The 21,847-nt window shown below is 41.6% G+C and overlaps 1 protein-coding gene across 1 annotated transcript; it reads left to right on the top strand.

Moving 5' to 3' along the window:
- The first annotated feature begins 2,318 nt into the window (after positions 1–2,318).
- Positions 2,319–19,660, top strand: LOC111160185 (PYM homolog 1, exon junction complex associated factor). The gene is made up of 3 exons (XM_022523089.1): positions 2,319–2,355; positions 18,274–18,367; positions 18,762–19,660. Exons 1-3 carry the CDS (start codon positions 2,322–2,324, stop codon positions 19,243–19,245), a joined length of 612 nt encoding a protein of 203 aa, XP_022378797.1. The 5' UTR covers positions 2,319–2,321; the 3' UTR covers positions 19,246–19,660.
- Positions 19,661–21,847: the final 2,187 nt, after the last annotated feature.

The raw sequence follows: 21,847 nt of genomic DNA on the forward strand, positions 1-21,847 counted from the left end.
TAAAGCCTCCCCACTCTAAGCCATCCTGAACATACAATATAAGAAAGAACAAGTCTCCTAGCACCTCCTGCAGTTTTCTGCCCCTGGACCTCTCATCTAGAATGATATTAAGCCTTAAGGCACTCAGCTTTGCTTGCAAACAATGCTAGTGGTGATAACACATTACATATGACCTGTGTTTTTCACTCCATCCTTGGATATGTTAAGATTTTTTTTTTTTTTGAGACTTCAAAGTGGGGCCCGGGGTGATCTCTCTAAAGAATAGGATGAAATCGGTCATACCCAAAGCTTCTTTGTGTCTTCTTTAGGATCTGTGGTCCATCATACATCGTCAGTTATTGGTGAGGGTAGGAGGGGGAGAAAGGCCAAGAAACATCTAAGGAGGAGGCGTATAATGCCTACTGTTCCAGGTGCTCATTTCTTTAATCAACCACATCACAAAAATCAGAAAGAAAGAAACCGCAATGAGCAAAGGGAAAGGAAAAAACAACAGCCTTGCTCTCCCCAGCCTCTTCTTTCTCCTCTTCCTTCACAGGGTGTGTGTTTGTGTGGGGTGGGGGGGCACATCCGGGGCCCAGGGCTGGGTCCCAGTCAGGTCTGCTGGGCAGACAATTGAGTTTCACTTCCTGTCAAACCCAGAACAGAGGCAAAATGTCTGCGGGTACAAGGGGAGGGAGGGTTAAGGTTGGTGGTGGATAGGGGCCACTTTAGGATTCACTCTTGGAGAAAGGTGCAACATATCCTTCTAAAGGTTTCAGCCCACACTCTCACCTGTGATAATCATTAGTAACAAGGCTAAGGACAGGATGCTGACTCAGTGAGACCTAAGCACATTGTTGAAAGAGAGTAGGGGTTAAGAATGGCAGTGTTAGAACACTTGCAATAAGTGTGTATGGAATGCAAATCAGTTTTAAAATGAGTCTTTTTGAGACCTTTTGAGTTGGGCCTCTGGTGGAAGTCAGAAGGTAAAGCATGGGATGGAAGACAAGCTGTGACCTGAGAAAACTTCAAAAGCTTCATGTCAAAGCTTTAGGAAGTTGCTGGTCAGTCATTACGCTCACCTTTTTATTTTTTAAGTGGGCACACAGCTAGTATTAGAGGTAGTCACTAATATTTGCCCCTCTCTACGGGTTCCAGCGGTACAGTTGGACATTAACCTAAGCCAAAGTGGGGGATTTGGAGGAAGGTAAAACACTAAGGAAAAAAAAAAAAACAACCAACAACGTAGTTGGGAGAGCCAATACCTGAGGGGAGGAACCTGCAGCCGGCCGCTCCCAGGCTGTAGGGGAAACTAGTTTAGCAGGATTTAGCCCTTAAGGAACGACAGCTGCTGAAAAGAGCGAGGGAGGGAAAATATTTGGGTTCCTCTAAAGAATAGGGAGGCACGGGGCGGGCCGGACTGCAAAGGGAGTGACCGTACAAGCCCCGACTACTGGCGAGTTGCCCGGCTTTGGATCCCCAGCGCCCAGACCTGGACTAGGTTCATTAGAATATTAACTGGCTCCGCCCCGAAGCCTTCACTCTGCCTTTTGACCCCGGGGCCCAGCCTGAGGAGGTTCCCGGGGTCGAAGGCCAGAGCAAATTTGGTCCGTCCTCACTACGCCGCCCGAATCCTCGGGGCCGCCCCAGGGGCAGGGCTAGCCAGGGCTGCCCGCCCAACCCGGCCCACCGCCGGCTCGGTCGTGGAAATCGCCAGCAACCCTGAGGCTTTGGGGACAGGTGACCGACCGGCAGCACCCTCTGCCTTGCACACCCCTCTCGCGGATCTCTGTCCCGAGGGTTGAGCTGGGTAGCCGAGGGCAATCGACAAGCGATTTCGACCGCCCCACTTCCTAAGAGAGGGTCAGTTGTGGGTCTTCCATTCACCCCTGACAACATTGGTGCGCCCCAGTGCGTTCCCAGAGTTTGCGCGCCCCATTCCCCAAGCCGCTCTGGGACCTCGGTGCAGGCTAAGGCTTGAATATTCTAACTCAGTTTTCAGCCCCACTTTCCGGGTACAGGTGGGCCTTGCCCCCTTTTCCCTGGAAGGTCGTGGACGACGGAGAGGGGCCGTGCCTCGGAACTTCTCTCGGCGCCCAGAGGACTGCTTTACACGGAGCAGGCACCCAATATTGATATCCGTGGCAGTAACAGAGTCTACGGCTTTTATTTATTGAAGTCTTTAGCTTCTTCTACCTTTTGCCTCCTCCACCTCCTTACGAAATGGTGTACTCTCCCTTTAAGACTAAAATGGTGGCTGGCTATGATCGGGACTCCACTTCCGGTGGGGAGGGGGGCGGGACCCCAGCCCGCTCACGCCGGAAGTGGTTTGCGTTTTCAAGATGGCGACTCCCTATGTAACTGACGAGACCGGCGGTGAGTGCGGGAGGCGCGGAGCCGCTTCTCCCCGGGCTCTCGGGGCAGGGGTTCGGACTTGGAAAGGGGTCTGTGCCCCGCCCATCCCGGGGCCCCTCCTTTTGCCCCGCCCTCCGGACCGCCTTCCCCATTCATTCTCTCCTATGGGGTGTCACCTGCGCCCCCTTCTGGTCTCGTGTTTAGGGGTCTCTGCTTCCGGTCACTCAAACCCTGGGGTCCTTCAGTGGAAGCCCCTGCTCCAAACCCTCATGGGCCCTTAGCTTTTCTCCAGTAGCTGGCGATCCCATATCTCTTGGTTTCTCCAGTCTTGGGAGCTCCTACACGCTCAGTTCCCTCCAATTCCAGCTTTTCCTCCTCTGTTCCCCTCCCCCATCTATCTGCTGTACCTGCCTCCTGCCCTACCCCAGCTTCGTTTTGATTCTCTTTCTCGAAGTTGTATCTGTTAAAGACCTCTTTATTGCTATATAATGCTTTTTCCATTCTCTTCCTCGTCTTCATTTTTGGGTCACTGAGGTTCAGAGGTGTGAAGGGAAGAAGAACCCAATATAACTTTCAGCTTGAGTTTTCTTCCTGATGGCATCACTCTTCTGTGTTTTCTCTGGTGGTGATGGTGATAAAAGTTGAGGGATCTGAGGAGGAAGAAGGCAAACAGGAGGTGTCTAGTGTGGCCTCTCAAGCCCTCTGACAAATTCATAGAATCCATTGTTACTTCTGGTTAGAGAAGAATTTCTGGCCTGGCTGATTGAGGTGCTGAAGTGTCCATTGTGTATGGAGGTTTATGTGTTGAAAACTGAAATCAGTGTTTTCATTCTGGTTTTGTCCCATCCTAATTTCCTCATCTTTAGAAAAATGTGCATAGGAATATCTACGTAGTGACGATCAAATAAGATAGCATATGTGAAAGCAATTTATAAAATCTGCAAGGCAAGGTGTTAACTGTTTTTTGTAGCCTTCACTGTGTATGTGCATCTTCTATAGAACTGACACTGTGTATGCCGTGTTTTAAAATGTGCCCTTTATGCTTCTTGCTTTGCTACCTTGCATGTTCCTTACATCTCAGCCCACCTCTCCTATGGTATTTTAGGACTCTGCTGTTTCTCCCCAGCCTCACATTTCAAAGCCGTACACAGAACCTCTCTTCTCCAGTTCTCTACTTAGTGGGTCCTTCATCTACTGGCTCCTTTTAATGTGTGCTTTGAAAATATTACTCATTGTCCAGTACACTTTTCTTTATTTTTAACTATTTTCTTTTTAAGATTTTTAAAAACATTTATTTATTTGTCAGAGAGAGAGAGAGAGTGAGCACACACAAGCAGGCAGAGTGGCAGGCAGAGGCAGAGAGAGAAGCAGGCTCTCCACTCCCATGTGGGACTCCATCCTAGGACCCTGGGATCATGACCTGAGCCGAAGGCAGCGGCTTAACCGACTGAGCCGCCCAGGCGTCCAACTATTTTCTTTTTAAACTGATTTCATGAAAATCCAGGTACCACGTTTCACCCTACCCTCCTACTAAGAGGTATCTTCTATTCTCTGTGGCTATGTAGAAGAAGGAATCACACTGCTTTTTTGCTTTCTCTTACTATTTCTAGATCATTAACCTACCACGGTCTCTCTAATCTTTATGGAAGGTATCGCCATGCAATTATAGCGTTTTCTCTAAAACCTCAGGGCCATCATTTATTGCCCACAAGGGCCCAGACCTTGTTGCATCACACTTTTTCCTCCAGTGTTTCTTGCTCTTATTCTCAGTGTCTCCAGCATCTTTGGAATACTCTGATCTTATAGTTCCTCAGCACAAGATGGTTGACTGTCATTTGTATTTTTTTTTTTTTCCTTAAGTAGGTCTTGCTCAGTGTGGAGCTTAACTTGAAGCTTGGACTCACAACCCTGAGATCAAGACCTGAATTGACATCAAGAGTCGGTCTCTTAACCAACTGAACCACCCAGGCACCCCTTCTTTGTATTTTTAAAGTAGCTGCACATCAGGGGCGACTGGCTGGCTCAATCTGTTATGTGTCCCACTCTTGGTTTCAGCTCAGGTGGTGGTCTCAGTGTCTGTGAGATCCAGCCTGGCATCAGGCTTTGGGCTCAGCACAGTCTGCTTGTTGCTCTCCCGCTGCTCCTCCCAGTGCTTGCGTGCTCTCTCTCTCTCATATAAATGAATAAATTCTTAAAAGAAAAAAAGTAGCTGCACAGCAGAATCACTGTAATCGGGACCTCCTCTGTGACACTGCTTCCCCTTTAGGTGCTCTCCATCACTTACTTTAGCCTCTGTACCAGTTACCTTTTTCACATCCTATTTCACATACCTGTTTCTGGTATCCACAGAATCTGCTTTTTGCCCTTCTTCGGTTCTTGACCTTTCCCATTTCATTACATCTACCAGTACCTTCATGACTACCTTTGGTGCTGCTCTTGGTGACTAGCCACTTTGATACTATCTTCATTGCTTTTCTTCATTTATTTTGATCTATACTTAGCAAGCACTTTTGTTATCTTGAATCATACCCATCACCTATTTTCTTGGCTTCTAATGTCTAGGCCATAGCACATGGCTAGAGAAAAAGCACAAAACTAGCACATTCAGTATAATAAAACTTAGTGTTCAAGATCCTGGCTTCTCTCCAGTTCTTTTTCCTTTGCTTACATTCTGTCATGGCTCTTTCCCCCAACCTTTTCCAGCATTCTGTGACCCTCCCTTCTAATTCTCTCTCTTATGGCAGATGGCGTCACTCCCCGCCCCCCCCCCAACTTTCTGTTTCATTGAAAAGTCAAGGCCTATCATTTCTTTCCTGTTCACAGCCTGATTTCTTGAATAACAGGTCTCCACATACTGTTTTCATTTCCTTACTGCTTATTTGTCCCTTAATTTTTTAGTTTCTAGTGCCACCCTCTTTTCCTGGTCGCCTATTCTCTTTTCTAATTGGTGGGCGAATAACTTTCATTCTTAAATATACTGTCATACCTTACAGTCAGTCTGCCCAAAATCAATGTATTTTTTTCCTTCCTTATTTCTGTTAATGACACTTAGCCAAACCAAGATCAACTTTTTGCACTATCACCCTTTTTAATTTTAAATAGACTTTACTTTTTAGAACAGTATTAGATTTATAGAAAACTTGGGAAGATTATACAATTCCCATATATGTCACTCAGTTTGTCCTATTATTAACATCTTACATCAGTACGGTGCCATTATTACAATTAATGAAGTGATACTGATACTTTTTTTTTTTTAAGATTTTATTTATTTGTCAGAGAAAGGAAGAGAGTACAAGCAGAGGGAGCGGCAGGCAGAGAAGCAGGCTCCCTGCTGAGCAAGGGGCCTGATGGGTTCTATCCCAGAACCCTAGGGTCATGACCCGAGCCAAAGACAGCTGCTTAACCGAATGAGCCACCCAGGTGCCCCTGATACATTATTAATTATAGTCTGTACATTATTCAGAGTTCCTTAGTTTTCACCTAACTTTCTTTTCCGTTCCAGGTTCCCATCCCAGATACCACATTGCTTTTAGTTTTCACGTCTCCTTAAGCTCCTTTTGGCTGTGAACAGTTTCTTAGACTTCTCCTTGTTTTTGATGACCTTGATAGTTTTGAGGAATACTAGTCAAGTATTTTATAGGATGCCTCTCTTTTGGGATTTGTCTGATGTTTTTCTCATGATTAGACTGGGGTTATGTGTTTTTGGTGTACAACCTCAGAGGAAAAGTGACATTTTCATCATGTCAGGGGTACCTATCATAACAATTTTTTTACTGTTGATACTGACCATGATCACTTGGCTGAAGTAGTGTTTGTAAGGTTTCTCCACAGTAAAGTTACCCTTATTTCCCTTATCTTTTTCATACTGCACTCAAGATAGAAGTCTCTATTCATGGCCCATAAAGAGGGAAGTTACACTTCCTTCCTTAAGGATGGAGTATTTACACATGTTATTTGGAATTTTTCTGCAGATTTATCTCTTCTCCATTTATTTATTCAATCATTTATTTATAGCAATATGGACTTTGGGTTATTATCCACTATTTATTTTATTGCTCAAATGTTCCAGCTTTGGACATTGGAAAATTTCAGTTGGCCCTGTGTCCCTTTGACGTACCCCCAACAGTGTAGGTTTTTGTTTTTGTTTTTTTAGCTCTTCCTTACTTTCTGGCGCTAGAAGATGCTCCAGGCTCGTCTTTTTATTTTCTGTCCCAGTCCTAGAATCAGCCATTCTCCAAGGAGCCCCTATTCCTTTTACTGGAGAATAGTATCAAGAAACCAAGATCAGAGCACTAGGTATTTTTGTTTTATTTGTTCATCATCTTTTATTCTTCTCTTTCCCCATTCCCTGCCATACACTAGTTGTCAAAATGTCATTCTTCTGTTCCTATTTCCGATATCCTTATCCCATCTTCAATACTTGTCAGGTACATGGCCTTGGGAATTCTAAACCCTAGGAATCTAAGCTTTAGTTTTCTCATCAATGAAATTGGTATATGTGTTGCCAAAGCAAGCACTCATCAATGAAATTGGAATAATAACTCCTACCACATAGTATTATTGTGAGAATTAAAATTTAAATGAAAGGATGTACATTTCTGGCACATACAAAGTGCCCAGCAAATGGTTCTGTAAGTATTACTGTTTGTAAGGATTATTATACGGATCAGAAGAGATTATATATGCAAAGTATCAAGCATAGTACTTAAGTCCTTCTTCATCCTTGATAAAATTCCATTTTCCTTTATCTTGAAAATATTGCTGTGACCTCCCAAATAGTTGTCCTATCTCCAGTCTCTCTCTCTCTCTCTGTTCCAGTTCATATGACACACTGTTCCCAGATTACTGTTCCTTAAGTACAGATTTACTTATGTAATTTTTGTTCAATATAAATCATTCACCCAGAGTCTCCTGTTTAATTTGGAACATATCCTTCTGATCTTTATTTTTTCTGTGCATTTTTAAAAAAAGATTTTATTTATTTATTTGACAGAGAGAGACACAGCAAGAGAGGGATTACAAGCAGGGGGAGTGTGAGAAGGAGAAGCAGGCTTCCCGCAAAGTAGAGAGCCTGATATGGGACTCGATCCCAGTATGCTGGGATCATGACCTGAGCCGAAGGCAGAGGCTTAACCCACTGAGCCACCCAGGCGCCCCTTTTCTGTGCATTTTTAAAACATTTTTAAAAATTTTTATTTTATTTTATTTTTTTAAGATTTTATTTATTTTATTTGACAGAGAGAGATCACAAGTAGGCAGAGAGGTAGGCAGAGAGAGAGGGGGAAGCAGGCTCCCTGCTGAGCAGAGTCTCCAATGCGGGGCTCGATCCCAGGACCCTGAGACCATGACCTGAGCTGAAGGCAGAGGCTTAACCCACTGAGCCTCCCAGGCACCCCTTAAAACATTTTTTAATTAGATGGTATATATAATTATATTTTGCCTTTTCATTTAATCTTATGCTATAAATATTTTTCCTTGCTATTAGAAATTCTTTGTAAACTATAATTTTTTAAAATATTGGCAGAGTGTTTTATTGCTTGGGCATGCGCTTTCTCTTATGTTTCTTCTGTTAGTGAACTTTTATTTTATTTTATTTATTTTTAAAGATTTTATTTATTTGTCAGAGAAAGAGAGAGAAAACATGAGTGGGGGGAAAAAGCAGAGGGAGAAGCAGGCTCTGTGCTGAGCAAAGAGCCTGATGTGGGACTGGATCCCAGGACCCTGACCTGAGCCAAAGGCAGACATTTAACTGATTGAGCCACGCAGTCATCCCTGTTACTGAACTTTAGATTGTTTCCAGTATTTTTGTTAGAAGAATTCTGTGAATATTTTTGTGCATAATTTTTTGCCTGCATTTGGGTTATTTTCTTAGGATTGAGTTCCCAGAAATAGAATTACTGGGTTACAGGGAATAAGCATTTATTGATTTATTATTAATTATAGAGTTAATTCATATTGATTGTAGGAACCTTGGAAAATGTTTTTTAAGCAGTATAAAAATACAAGTTACACACATATTTGGTAATTCTAGAACCCAAAGATAACTATAATTACAATTCCTTTTAGTTTTTCTGTGTACATATGTAGCTTATTTATATTTTATATAATTGGGATCAAAGCAAATAGCTATATTTCCCAAAATATGATCCTCGGAATGCTTAGTAGTCCTATAAGATATGCTACAAAATAAGTAAAAACAAAATAAATAGCAAATAAATAAATAAGGTTCCTGTTGTCAAATAAATTTGGGAAAACTGTAAATCACACTCCCATTGTGAATAGTCACGTGAATAAGAATACTTTAAGTCTTGCTGATAAAAACAAAATTGCTTTCCTATGTTTAACCCATAATTGGCCAAACTTATTTAATGATTTTTGGGGGTAACTTTTATTAATATCATATGGAAATAGTATTTTATATAACAAGAGCTTTGGGAAATGCTCAGAAACGATAGGACTACCTTTATTGTCTTGCTGTGTTAGCCCTATTGCTTTCTAAAGGGTTTTACCACCAGCAGTATATGACTATGCTGATTTAATGACATCTTTGACCACACTGGTGTTCTTATCTTCAAAAATTCTACTACTCTGACAAATGGAAATTTTATTGTTTTATATATATTTTTTTATTGTTAGTGAGATTGAACATTTTTGTATCTTTTTCATTTATAACACAATATGCAGTAGTAGTGTAAAATGTACAGCTTTTGGAACATAGCCTGGGTTTGAATTCTGTAACTTATTGACCATAACTTTGGACAAGCTATTAAATTTCTCATCCTTTGGTAGCTGCTACTCTCTTTTTGGAATTGATCGTGAAATTTACATATATACCATTTGCTCTTAGATACTACTCTTTAATATGAGTGCCAGCCACTTTTCAGTATAGTATCATCACATACTAGGTCTCTGTCTATAATTCCCAGTGAAACTGGGCTATGTGGTGTAAGACAGGTAGAATAGCATTGTGCCTTTGTGATCTTGGACCCATCTTTAACCTCTAAGGACTCTTAATCTTAGCTGTAGATGGTAATATCTACCCAATGTCTATATTCAATAGAGTAATATGTGTAAAATTTCTGATGCAGTGGAGCCACTTATTAATAAATGCTCTTTCCTAACTGTTCTTAGCATACTGTGAGTTTTCCACTGCTATGATTTTACTTGTTGTTACTCCTCTTAGGACCTTTCCCTTCCTTTCTCTGCCCACAGAAATATCAGCCACTGATTTGTTATTGTTACTACTACTACTACTACCTAGTATTTAAGGTTGGGTCCCTGAGATTCTCCTGATCTTCTGTCACCTTCCCCCATCAAACACAGTGTGATTATTTAGTCTGTTGAAATCTGGTACCAGTATGTATCAGTGTCTCTTAAGATACCTAAGATGTTTATATTTTTGTTTTAGTCCTTGCCTAACTTGTCCACCCTCTTCCTTAGACTGTAAATTGCTTGATTTTTTTAAAAAAGATTTTATTTATTTATTTGACAGAGGGAGAGCACAAGCAGCAGGGGTGGGCAGCAGGCAGAGGGAGAGGGAGAAGCAGGCTCCCTGCTGAGCAAAGAGCCCGACGTGGGGCTCAATCCCAAACCCTGGAATCATGACCTGACCCAAAGGCAACCGCTTAACCGACTGAACCACCCAGGAGCCCAAATTGCTTTAAAGTAGGGACCATTTTACTCCCTCTTGATAATCCCTGTAGCACTTACTAGGATACTTTTCTCATAGGAAGCTTTCAATAAGTGTTTATCCTTTTAATTAATATGTAGTCTGGTTTCTGACTACTCTACTTTTCTGAAGCTATATTCTTAAAGATAACTAGAAATTTCCAAATTGCCAATTTTTCTTTTTCTTATCAGTTTTCCTTTTCCTTAATCTCTGTGCATTATTTAATACCCTTAATCAGCTGCCCTTAAAACTCTTTTGGTCTCCATGGCATAACACTGTCCTGGTTCTGCTCTCCTACAGTTGTTTTCTGTGACTTCTGACACCTTTTCTTTCTTGAGGAAGATCATCATGACCGTTTTTCCAAGGTCATTTCTCCATATTGGATCATATCTTTCTGTATTTTCCCCAGGTTTTAGAAACCACATCTTTGTGTTATAATTCTTGGCCCTAAGGTCATCCCCAGGCTCAGATTTGTCACACAGATCTTCTTTATTGAAACAGGTCATAGGGATTGAATAGTCGCTTCAACCTAACCCCTTAGAGTTCTCCCAGGCCTTGTTTTCTCTCTTGTCTCTTCACTGTGTTCCTGCCACCCCCAAAAATAAGGCCCTTTTACAGTTTAAGGCAACAGATTAAGGATTACAAAACAGCAGATGTGGGAGAATAGCTGAATTTACCATGTTTTATGGTAGCAATCCCTAATCTGTGGTTCTGACATTCTCAATGGGGCTACCTGACAATCCTGATATCCTGCCCTTAGTTTTGAGTTCTAGGGGTAGGAATCTCCAAACCACTCCCTTCATTTTCACTTTACCTCTGAATGAAAGGACATGAAGGACAGAGAATGGAACCAAGAGGACATAAAATAGGTTCTCCTTTGTGATAACGGGCTATCTGCATCTCAGGGCTTCCAGTTAGGATGGCCATTCAAGAAGCTTCTGCCATGTCTTTTCTCACGTTCCATTGCTACTTGTCCTAAGCCTTGAACTATAATCTTTGTGCAGTTATCTTAAATATATGTTTCGAGTATTGTCCTTTCCTCCTTAATTTCACGTAAAACACTGCCTGTCTAGAATTGAATTACTTATTTTCACAAAGTTGTCATCTTCTCTAGACTTTCTTTGTGGTTTTTTGTTGTTTGTTTTAATTCCAGTATAATTTACAGTGTTGTATTAGTTTCAGGTATTGGATCGGTGATTTTTATCCTCTAAATTTTGCACATTCACAAGTGATACTGTAATTAGTTTATTTGTGGTCTTTTTTATTACCTTTCTTCCTCACTAGAATGCATGGTACGAAAAGGCAGGACCCTTGCGTGCTTTGTTCATTGTTGTATCCCTAACTGCTGTTACAGTGCCTGGCATAACACCCAGTGCTCAATAAACATTTAAAATCCATGTGTGAATAAATATTACCATATGCCCAATTTACCCACAGGTATGTTGTAAAAAATAAGAGAACACACGTGAAAAGCACCAGATTAAACCCATTATAGCAGTTTCAATTACCTCCTCTCTCTAATTCAAATCTTGGCAGTCTTTTGGCCCTATTGACTTCTTCATAATGAATTTCTCTTTCGTTTTCCTTTCAGTACCCATAGAGATGATCTAAATCAGTTTTTCTCTGTGGTGACTATTATTTTCATTTATTCTACTTTTAGTTTCTATTATACATTTTGAGGTTAATCCTTAAGCACTGCTTTGAGCAGATCCTGTGTACTCTGCTTTTGGCCTTCAGTGTTCTCCCACAGTCTGAAGCTTAAGTCCAAACTCAAGAGAGATTGGATACCTTCCATATTCTGACTAATTTACTTCTAGTCTCTTTTCCCATTACATGTGCTTTTTGCCCAAAGTATACTAGGTTCTTGTTCTCTAGTATGATGCTTAAATTTACTTATTTTTTTAAAAGAGTTTTTTTTTTTAAGATTTTATTTTTAAGTAATCTTTGTACCCGGTGTTGGGCTTGAACTTGCAACCCCAAGATCAAGAATCACATGGTCTACCAACTGAGCCAGGCAGGCGCCCATCTTTATTTATTAATCCGAATTAATTACAGCCTTCTATAGACTAGTCCATTTGCCTCAGAGATCAAAGACAAAGTCTCTGCTCTCAGGGAAGAACGCAATTATGTTAAACATTAGAGCATGATAAAGGCCAAAACAGGTGCTGTGCACCAAGGTGTTGCACAAAGGGCTACTTTTAACCTGGCTTGGGTTGGGAAGGTCGGGGAAGACTTCACTGAGAGTATATACTTGAACTTGATCTTTAAAGACCAATAGGAATTAACTAAGATAAGAATCAAGGAAAATCTATTCCAGGCCAAAGGAAGCAAAAGCAAAAATGCATAGACAATAGAGACACAGGTCTGGTAAGATTAGTGAATAAATATTCAGTGGCTGGAGCAGAGTGTAAGTGACTAAGTGCTGAGAGAGGAGACTAGCAAGGCCTTTTTTGTAGTCCCATCCTCCATGTAAAGACCCTGAAGGCAATAGGAGTCCAGAATTTTAAGCAGAGTCCTGACTAGTTTGATTTGCCCTTAGCCTAGTCCCGCATGCCTAAAATACTTCCCTTTCTTGTAACCACATTCCCCATTCCCTATCTAAATCCTCTCATCTTGCAAAGATTACAACAGGTCTGTGTCCTCCACAGAATCTTTTTAAATCACCAGGGGTCAAAAGTAATTTCATTCTCTGTTGTGTACATGTTCTCCAAACCATTTAGGTTTGAAACCTAAAATGAGATTTTTAAAAAAAGATTTTATTTGGGGGGCTCCTGGGTGACTCAGTTATTTAAGCATCTGCCTTAGGCTCAGGCCATGTTCTCAGGGTCCTGGGATGAAGATGCCCCCCTCTCCTCAACCTTGGTTAGGCACCTGCTCAGCAGGGAGTCCATTTCTCCCTCTCCCCCTCCCCCATCCCCTGCTCTTGCGTGCTCTTTCTCTCTCTCTCAAATCTTAAAAAAAACAAACCTCAAATGAATATAAAGTTTAGAAAAAAAGATTTTAAGTTATTTCCGCACCCAGCATGGGGCTTGAACTCACAATCCCAAGATCAAAAGTTGTACGCTTTTGATCTGATCATGACCTGAGCCAAAGGCAGAGGCTTAATGACCGAGCCACCCAAGCACCCCAAAATGAGAGATTTTTAAAACCTACAATATGGGCACCTGGGTGGCTCAGTTGGTTAAACGACTGCCTTCAGCTCAGGTCATGATCCCAGAGTCCGGGATCCAGTCCCACATTGGGCTCCCTGCTCAGCCATGAGTCTGCTTCTCCCTCTGACCCTCTCCCCTCTCATGCTCTCTCTCTCTCAAGTAAATAAATAAGTAAATCTTAAAAAAAAATAAAACCTACAATATAACAATATTAATGGGCATTCTTAGAAAGAAAGATTATGGGATGCCTGGGTGGCTCAGTGGGTTAACTGTCCACCTTCAGATAAGGTCATGATCCCAGCATCCTGCGATGAGTACCACATTGGGCTCCTTGCTCACCCGGGAGCCTGCTTCCTCCTCTGCCTCTCTGTCTCTCTCTCTCTGACAAATAAAATCTTTAAAAATAAAAGATTATTTATAATCTAATCACCTGACAACTTTTCATATTGCACATTCTTTTCTAAACTTAAAAATATACAAAACATACTTAATAATTGAAATCATGGTATATTTATATAGTTTCATTGTGTTTCATATTATGTCACATTATGTGATTTAAAATTTTATTATCATTCGTTAAAATTACGTCATGTCTCTTTAAAGTTTATTTATTTATTTTTAAGTAATCTGTACATCCAATGTGGGACTTGAACTTGCCACCCCGAGATCAAGAGTCACACACTTCTGACTGAGCCAACCAGGTGCCCCTATTATCATTTTTATTGGATGTATTCTACACTGTTCCTGTATACCTGGACTTGAAGTTTGTTTTTAATTTTTAGTTCTTTATAGATAATGCCATAATTTACCCATGATTACTTCTCCCTTTCTTCTTTTTCTGTTTTTGTTTTTTACTGTTGGAAGTATTTCCTTATGCTGTATTCTCAAGGTTGGAATTACTAAATGTGTTGAATTATTTTTTACTTTAGCCGTTTACCCCTCCCCTATCAGTGACTTCCCAGGTGTTGTGGATTCTTTGCTAATAGATCTGTCTGGCGGTCTCTCCCTTTCCCTTCTCACTGTTTCAGCCAGTTCTTTCTCTCATGCCAGGGTTATCGCACCCTTTTCCCCCCTAACTGGTTTCCTGAGTCTCCACGGTTTTCCCTTGCCAATTCACCTTTTCATCCTGCTGGATTAATTGCCCTAAAACACTGCTTTGGATAAAAGAGTTATTCATTGGACAAATGTTTATTGAATGCATGCCATGTACCAGATATTAAACTCCTTAGCTGGCGTTTCAAGGTCTGAGCATCCCCCGCTCATTAGCTTTACACCAGCCCTCTGACTCAGCCACCATGTCCTGAACATGCCATCTCCGTTCCCACGTGTGCATTTGTTTTAGGATGAGCTTCTATTTTGAATCCATTCTGCCTCCTTGTTTACCTATGTGAGTTTGTCTCTTTCTTTAAAGCCCAGCTCCAGTCAGTCCTCCCCCCACGAAGCCTCAGCTTTTTCATTCTTCAGTTTATATTCTTATCTTTAAACTGTTGCATTTAAGCAAAAAATATCCTCAGTGCCTTTCTTTTATTCATCAGATAAACCTTAAATTCCTTGATGTTGTGTTGAAGGCTTTCCAAGATCTGGCCCCATTTTTTTCTTATGTCCTAACATGAACTGTCTGATTCACCCGGACTCCTCTTTCTGTTCTCTAAATACTCCATGTCCCTTTCCACATCCATGACTTTCTTTGCTTGCTTGTTCTTTGTCCTGTCTCTTCTACCTGTCAGAACTTACCCATTTTCTTTAACAATTTTTTTTAGTTTTAATTAATTAATGATACTTGCATTTTGAACAAAAAGCCAATTCATGGAACAATATATAATCCATATGTAAAGACCTAAACTTGACTTTTTAAAAAAGATTTTATTATTTGATAGAGGGGGAGCACAAGCAGGGGAGCAGCAAGTAAAGAGAGGGGGAGAAACAGGCTTCCCACTGAGCAGAAAGCCTGACATGGGGTTAGGGCTCAATCCTAGGACCCTAGGATCATAACCTGAGCCAGAGGCAGACGCTTAACCTACTGAACCGTCCAAGCGCCTCTAGGCTTGACTTTTTACTTTTCTTTTACAAATCTTTCTTTTTACAAAAGTAATACTTAAAAAGAAAAAAAAAAAAAAAGTAATGCATGGGGCGCCAGGCTGGTTTAATTGATGGAGCATGTGATTTCCTCTCAGGGTTGTGAGTTCAAGCCCCATGTAGGATGTGGAGCCTACTTAAAAAACAAAACAAAAAAACCAACACAACACATAATATAAGATATATATGTATATATAAGATTTTTAAAGACATACTAATGGTATAAATAAAGATATCTATGAGGACAGAAAGTATATATATTAATGGTTAATGGTTTCTATTACCTCTTCTTCCAGGTTGCCCCTCTTAAGATAACCAGCATTAAAGGCTTGGTATCTTTGGTATGTGTCCTTCCACACCTTTCTCCTTGCCCCTGTGTGTAAACTGAATGGACTGTTAAGTGCTGCTCCATGCCCCAACAAGATTGGGAGTGTACCTTACACCAGCAGTTCTCAACAGTGTTGTCCAGGACCCTTGGGGGTTCCCTAAGACAGTTTCAAGAGGTCTGCAAGCATAATTATTTTTATTATATACTAAGATGTTAGTTGTCCTTTTTTTTTTTTTTTTTTTTTTTTGCTGGGTTGACATTTGCTTTGAGGGTGCAAAAGCATAGGTGGATAAAACTGCTGGTCCCATGGCACTAATCAAGGTGGGTACACCAACTCCCACTCACTGTGCTCTTCACTGCCACATGCTTGCAGTAAATAAGGCCAGTTTCACTTAAGAATAGCCTTGATTATACACTAAGATTTACAAATGTTGTTAAACCCTGGCCCTTGAATACACATCTTTTTACTTTTTTCCAGCTTTATTGAAATATATTTGACATAGAACATTGTGTAGGTTTAAGGTATGCAATGTGATGATATGATACATGTACGTATTGTGAAATGTTTACCACAATAAGGTTAGTTAACACATCCTTCACAAAATTACCATTTTGTTGTTGTTAAGGTCTACTCTCATAGCAACTATGAAGTATACCGTACGGTTCTCTGTTAAGGATGGTTACCATGCTTAGATTCCCCAGAACTTACTCGTTTTATAACTGAAAGTTCCTCATCTTTTTAACGTTCTCTGTGGACTAAATGGGAAGGGAGGATGAAACACTTGGCTGCATATTGAAGTAAGGTGGGGTCTTAAGGAAAAGCACTGGCACAGTTGTCCATAAGTTGCAAGCTAAACAGGCTTCCTTTCCACGGAACACCATTTTTACATAAAAAAACCGCTGACAAACTCATAATTGAGAACTGGATATCTGCTAGGCATTTTCCTGAAAGGAAGGAAGTGAGCTTGTCATTTCAAGGAAAGCAACTGACACTCTTTGTTGCCAGTGGTAAAATTCAAGCCTTCAAGTAAAAAATAAGAATTCTGGAAAACTTGTATTTGCCACTGTGAGCTTGACAGCTTCCCAGTAAAGACTTTTCTGATCAGATTAATGAATTTTTTTTTAAGATTTATTTATTTATTTTAAAGAGAGAGAGACCATGACCAGGAGGGGCAGAGGAAGAGACAACCTCAAGCAGACTCCAAGCTGAGCTTTGAGCCTGATGTAGGGTCTCAATCTCTTGACCCCCAGACTGCCACCCGAGCCAAAACCAAGGGTTGGATGCTTAACTGACTGTGCCACTCAGGCACCCTATTTGTTTTGTTTTGTTTTAAGATATATTTATTTATTTGGAGGGGAGCAGAGGGAGAGAATCTCAAGCAGACTCTCTGCTGAGCATGGAGCCTGACACATGGCTCCATCCCATGGCCCTGAGAGCATGACTTGAACCAAACCCAGGAGTTGGACACTTGACCAACTGAGCCACCCAGGCACTCCTGTTTTTTTTTTTTTTTAAAGATTTTATTTATTTATTTGACACAGAGAGAGAGATCATAAGTAGGCAGAAAGAGAGGGGGAAGCAGGCTCCCTGCTGAGCAGAGATCCCCATGTGGGGCTCGATCCCAGGACCCTGAGATCATGACCCAAGCCGAAAGCAGAGGCTTAACCCACTGAGCCACTAAGGCGCCCCTGTTTTTTGTTTTTTTAATATTGCATAGTAAAATGGATAATATTACAAAATAAGAGTGGAAGGGATTCTGAAAGAAAAAACTTTAAGGATAATTACTCTCTACACATTGCCCTGCAACTTGCTTTTTCACTTAGTATATCATAAGCACCATTCAAGCCAGAGTGAGCGCATTTATATCTGACACTCTTTCTCATAACAACATGGTGTTCCATCGTGTGGATGGTCTGCATGTATTCAGGCACTCATCTGTTGATGGCCAGACAAGTTGCTTTCGGTTTTTCCTATTTTAAGTTACGCAGCAACAAAGATCCTTTACATATATCCTCATGTACTGGTGCTTTTATATGTGAAGTATGGATCCTTAAAAGTTGACCTGTTTTTCATGACCGATTTTAATTAAACTTACCCTCTCTACATCTCCAGTCATTTCTGCTTCCTATAGTTCTTGTTTTTGCCCCTTTTAGCTTTTTACTCAGTTATTGGGTGCCCCCATGCTATTGTCTTGTGTTTTTTTTCTTTTTTAAACTCCTCTTCTCTGCCTGTCCTATCTTGCCAGCAAATTAAAAATAGAAGATAGTGTAAAAATAGAAACTCCTGGGGCACCTGGGTGGCTCAGTCGGTTAAATGTTCAACTGTTGGTTTTGGCTCAGGTCATGATCTCAGGGTAGTGAGACCGAACCCTACATCGGGCTCTGCGCCCAGCACAGAGTCTGCTTAAAGATTCTCTCTGTCCTTCCCCTGATGTGAATGCTCTCTTCACTCTCTCAAGTGAATGAATAAAATCCTTAAAAAAAAAAAAAAAAGAAAAGAAAAGAAACTCCTGGGTACAGTGTTTGGATACTCAATGAATAATGATGAGATGGGGAATTGAAGGTTGATGAGAGAAAAGGATGTCTTCATGGTTGCATTTAGTGGCTGGATGGGGGCTAAGGACAGCTGTGTGCATTCATGGATTCTTTCAGATTCAGAAATATTTGAAAATTAGGAAGAATAACTGCTTAACTTAATTCTCTCATTGCAGGCAAGTACATCGCTTCAACACAACGACCTGACGGGACCTGGCGCAAGCAACGGAGGGTGAAAGAAGGCTATGTGCCCCAGGAGGAGGTCCCAGTGTGCGTGGTTAGGCGTGAGGAGGGGGTACTTAATGGGGTCCCTACAGAAAAGAAGAATCTCCTGATCCCAAGACTCTAGGAAACGGAAGGAAGGAGCAACTATCTGAGAAAGAAGAAGAGAGGGGGCTGGGATTCAGGAATGAGTGAGGGAGGTTAAAGTGCCTAGTCCCGTTCCTATGGCTTCTGTTCTTCGGAACCTCCAAACAGCATTTAGATAGAGAGAACTTTGAGACCTGGAGACCTTCCCACAGCCTGCAGAACAGGGGGAAATTGGAAAGGGACCACAGGAGAGGAAGGAAGCAAGAAAGTGCAATGGATGAAGTGATTAGAAGGTTAAGAAAAGGGCTCCAGAAGTCAGTGTTTCTTTGAAACTGTTGACCTCTCTTCCCTGCAGGTATGAGAACAAGTATGTGAAGTTTTTCAAGAGTAAACCAGAACTGCCCCCAGGTCTGAGCCCCGAGGCCACTGCTCCTGTCACCCCATCCAGGCCTGAAGGAGGGGAACCAGGCCTCTCCAAGACAGCCAAACGCAACCTGAAGCGGAAGGAGAAGCGGCGGCAGCAGCAGGAGAAGGGGGAGGCAGAGGCCTTGAGCCGGACTCTCGATAAGGTGTCTTTGGGAGAGACTGCCCAAGTCCCCAGTGCTCCGCAGGGCTCCCGGGCAGCCCCTACAGCTGCCTCTGACCAGCCTGACTCAGCTGTCACCACTGAGAAGGCCAAGAAGATAAAGAACCTAAAGAAGAAGCTTCGGCAGGTAGAAGAGCTGCAGCAGCGGATCCAGGCTGGGGAGATCAGCCAGCCCAGCAAAGAGCAGCTGGAGAAGCTAGCGAGGAGGAGGGCGCTAGAGGAGGAGCTTGAGGACTTGGAGCTGGGCCTGTGAGGCCTTTGGGGAGTAGGGAATGGACTGCAGAACAAACCATGGGGCTTTCTGGGGTCTTGGGGAATATGGGCAGCAGCAGTCAGGAGGGGGCACCCCCCATACTGACTCAGTTCCACCTCTCATGGTCCAACTCCATCCTCCAGAGTCTAGCCTCGCCGTCATTCCTTCCCTCTTATTCCCAACTCCTATTTTTTGGACTTTTCTCCCTCCCATTCCCAGTGTTGAAAATCTCAGTGACTACCCCAGGTACCTTTGCTGCTGATTTGGGTGTCTTGTTTAAAAGAGAATTGGGTGGGTGGGACTCTTGGAGAACTGAGGTCGAGGGTAGGGGGAGTACACCCAAGTCTTGGAGTCTTGGTTCCTGTTCACAGTGTTTATGGGTTATTTCTCCCTCCATTCCTCACCTCCTTTTTTTTTTTTTTTTTTTTTTTTTTTAAGAACAGAATAAACTCAAGTAGACAACATATCTGACTTTGTCCCTCTCTTTTCAGCATCTAGGCTTCTAGTAGGTGTTTTATCTCCTTCAGTTTGGTACTAGAAGACAAGTGTTGGGAGTAATATTCCTTTTAATTTTTAAATTTTTTTGAAAGCTTATTTATTTGCGAGAGAGACACATAGAGAGGACAAGCATGAGCAGGGAGAGGAGCAGAGGGAGAGGGAGAAGCAGAAACAGACTCCCCGCTGAGCAGGGAGCTTGACATGGGGCTTGATCCTGGGACTCCAGGATCATGATCTGATTCAAAGGCAGACGCTCAACCAACTGAGCCACCCAGGCACCCCTATTTCTTTAAATTTTTAAGAATTATGAGTGTATGACTAAATTAGCAACACTGATTTCTGTATTGTTTGCTCAGACTTGAGTGACTAGTAATTAGGTCATAATAAAATGAAACTTAGAACAAATTTAATACCACATGTTAATTTCCATGTGTCATTATTCTGCTGCATAGCAATGGGAACTTTGTACCTCCCTTATTGTTTCTTTCTGAAGCTCTTTTGAGATTTTACCTTCTCATATGCCACCTCAAGATGGTATTGTGGGACAAACTAACACAAGAAGCATTTACAGCCAAAAAGAGCTCTCACTTAATTTTTGCATATGTGATTCACCCCTCCCCCCAATTTACTACAATCTTTCTTTCTATCCAGCTGCTAGTGTATAGAGACCAACGGAGGGGAAGTCCACTGTAATGAACTGTCCCCATTGTTCCAAGTTCTTAGCCTGACTCATATGGTCCCACACAATCTGGCCTCATTTTTTGCCATTCCTCAACTCTGGCCAAACTGTGCTCCAATTATCCTGACTACTTCCTGTTCATTGAATGAGCCCTATTCTCTCTGACCCTCAGTCATTTGCCCTTACGGGTCCATCTGCCTATAATACTCTTCCTGACCCCTTCTGCCTAGTCAAATCTTTCTTAGTCTTTGGATCTCAATGTCATCCTCTCTAGGAAGACTTCCATTACGCTCAAATATTAATTTAGGTGCCTCTCTAAACTTGCTTCCTTACTTAGGTTTGTAATGGTATTTATTACATTACATTATCCTTGCTCACTTGTTAGCCCTCTTCCTCTTCATCAGCTCATTGCACTCCTTGAGCTCTGGGACTGTTTGTCATCATTGCATCCCAGTCCCCCAAACAGTAAATTCTCATATAATTGCTTGAATGAATAAGGTCACAAGCCATGTGTAGAAACAGAAGATGAGAGATAATTTGTGCCTTGAACAGCTGAGCTCAGTTAACGAGGACTTGCCTGGGCACCTCAGTGTGAGACTAAAAGCCCGAGTTCGCTTATGCTGGACCCCTGCACAACTGTAAAGATTTTATAAATACAATTTAATTGGCTTAGATACAGATGTTTGATGTTTTATAAGTTCAGCTGCTTTAGGGGAGTCTACACCTTAAAAACTGTTATTAAGGAGAGATTGTTTTGCAAAAGGATTTGCCACAGTAAAGCTTTAAATTTCCTGAATCTTAAGTAGTTTGATTAAAGTTCATTTTTATATTTGTTGGGCCCTGTTAGTTATTATGCCAGTCCAGAGGGATGCAATTATGAATACATTGTAGAGCCTTCATTTAAGGAAACTATTAAGTTGTATAATTCACTAGTTAAGTACTGGGCAGATTTAATTAAGTGCTAGGCAGCACTGGTTTTGAGGGAGAACTAAGAAACCATTTCTTCTGGTTGGGGGAATGGAAAGACTTAATTGTGGTGTTGGATTTTGAAGATTATGACTCACATCTCAAGAAAGGCAGATAGGGGAGAGCAAGTATGGCAGCACAAAAGGGATATGGTGAATTTGCTTTCAATTCTATAGGGACATCTTTCCTTACCAAAAAATTAGTGTTGATATAGGATAAAAATTGGCAAACTAGTGTTTTTCAAAATATGGGTCATGAAACTGATTTAGAAAGTGGTGACTAGTAGTGTGTTTTGTTTCTCAAGTTTTGTTATAGTTGTTTTAACATTTATTTACTTATTTTAGGGGTGCCTAGGTGGCTCAGTCTGTTAAGTGTCCAACTCTTAGTTTCAGCTCAGGTCATGCATGATCTCAGGGTTGTGAGATGGAACCCTGTGTTGGACTCCACGTTCAGCATGGA

The sequence above is a fragment of the Enhydra lutris genome, unplaced genomic scaffold, assembly GCF_002288905.1.
Source record: "Enhydra lutris kenyoni isolate GAN:26980312 unplaced genomic scaffold, ASM228890v2 scaffoldscaffold74, whole genome shotgun sequence".
Lineage (NCBI taxonomy): Eukaryota > Metazoa > Chordata > Mammalia > Carnivora > Mustelidae > Enhydra > Enhydra lutris.

What these genes read in the sequence shown, in the direction of transcription:
- LOC111160185 (XM_022523089.1), top strand. Translation starts at nt 2,322, where the DNA reads ATGGCGACTCCCTATGTAACTGACGAGACCGGCG. An exon ending in TGTAACTGACGAGACCGGCG is followed by an intron (nt 2,356 to 18,273) that starts GTGAGTGCGGGA and finishes CTCTCATTGCAG; the next exon opens with GCAAGTACATCGCTTCAACA. An exon ending in CCCCAGGAGGAGGTCCCAGT is followed by an intron (nt 18,368 to 18,761) that starts GTGCGTGGTTAG and finishes TCTTCCCTGCAG; the next exon opens with GTATGAGAACAAGTATGTGA.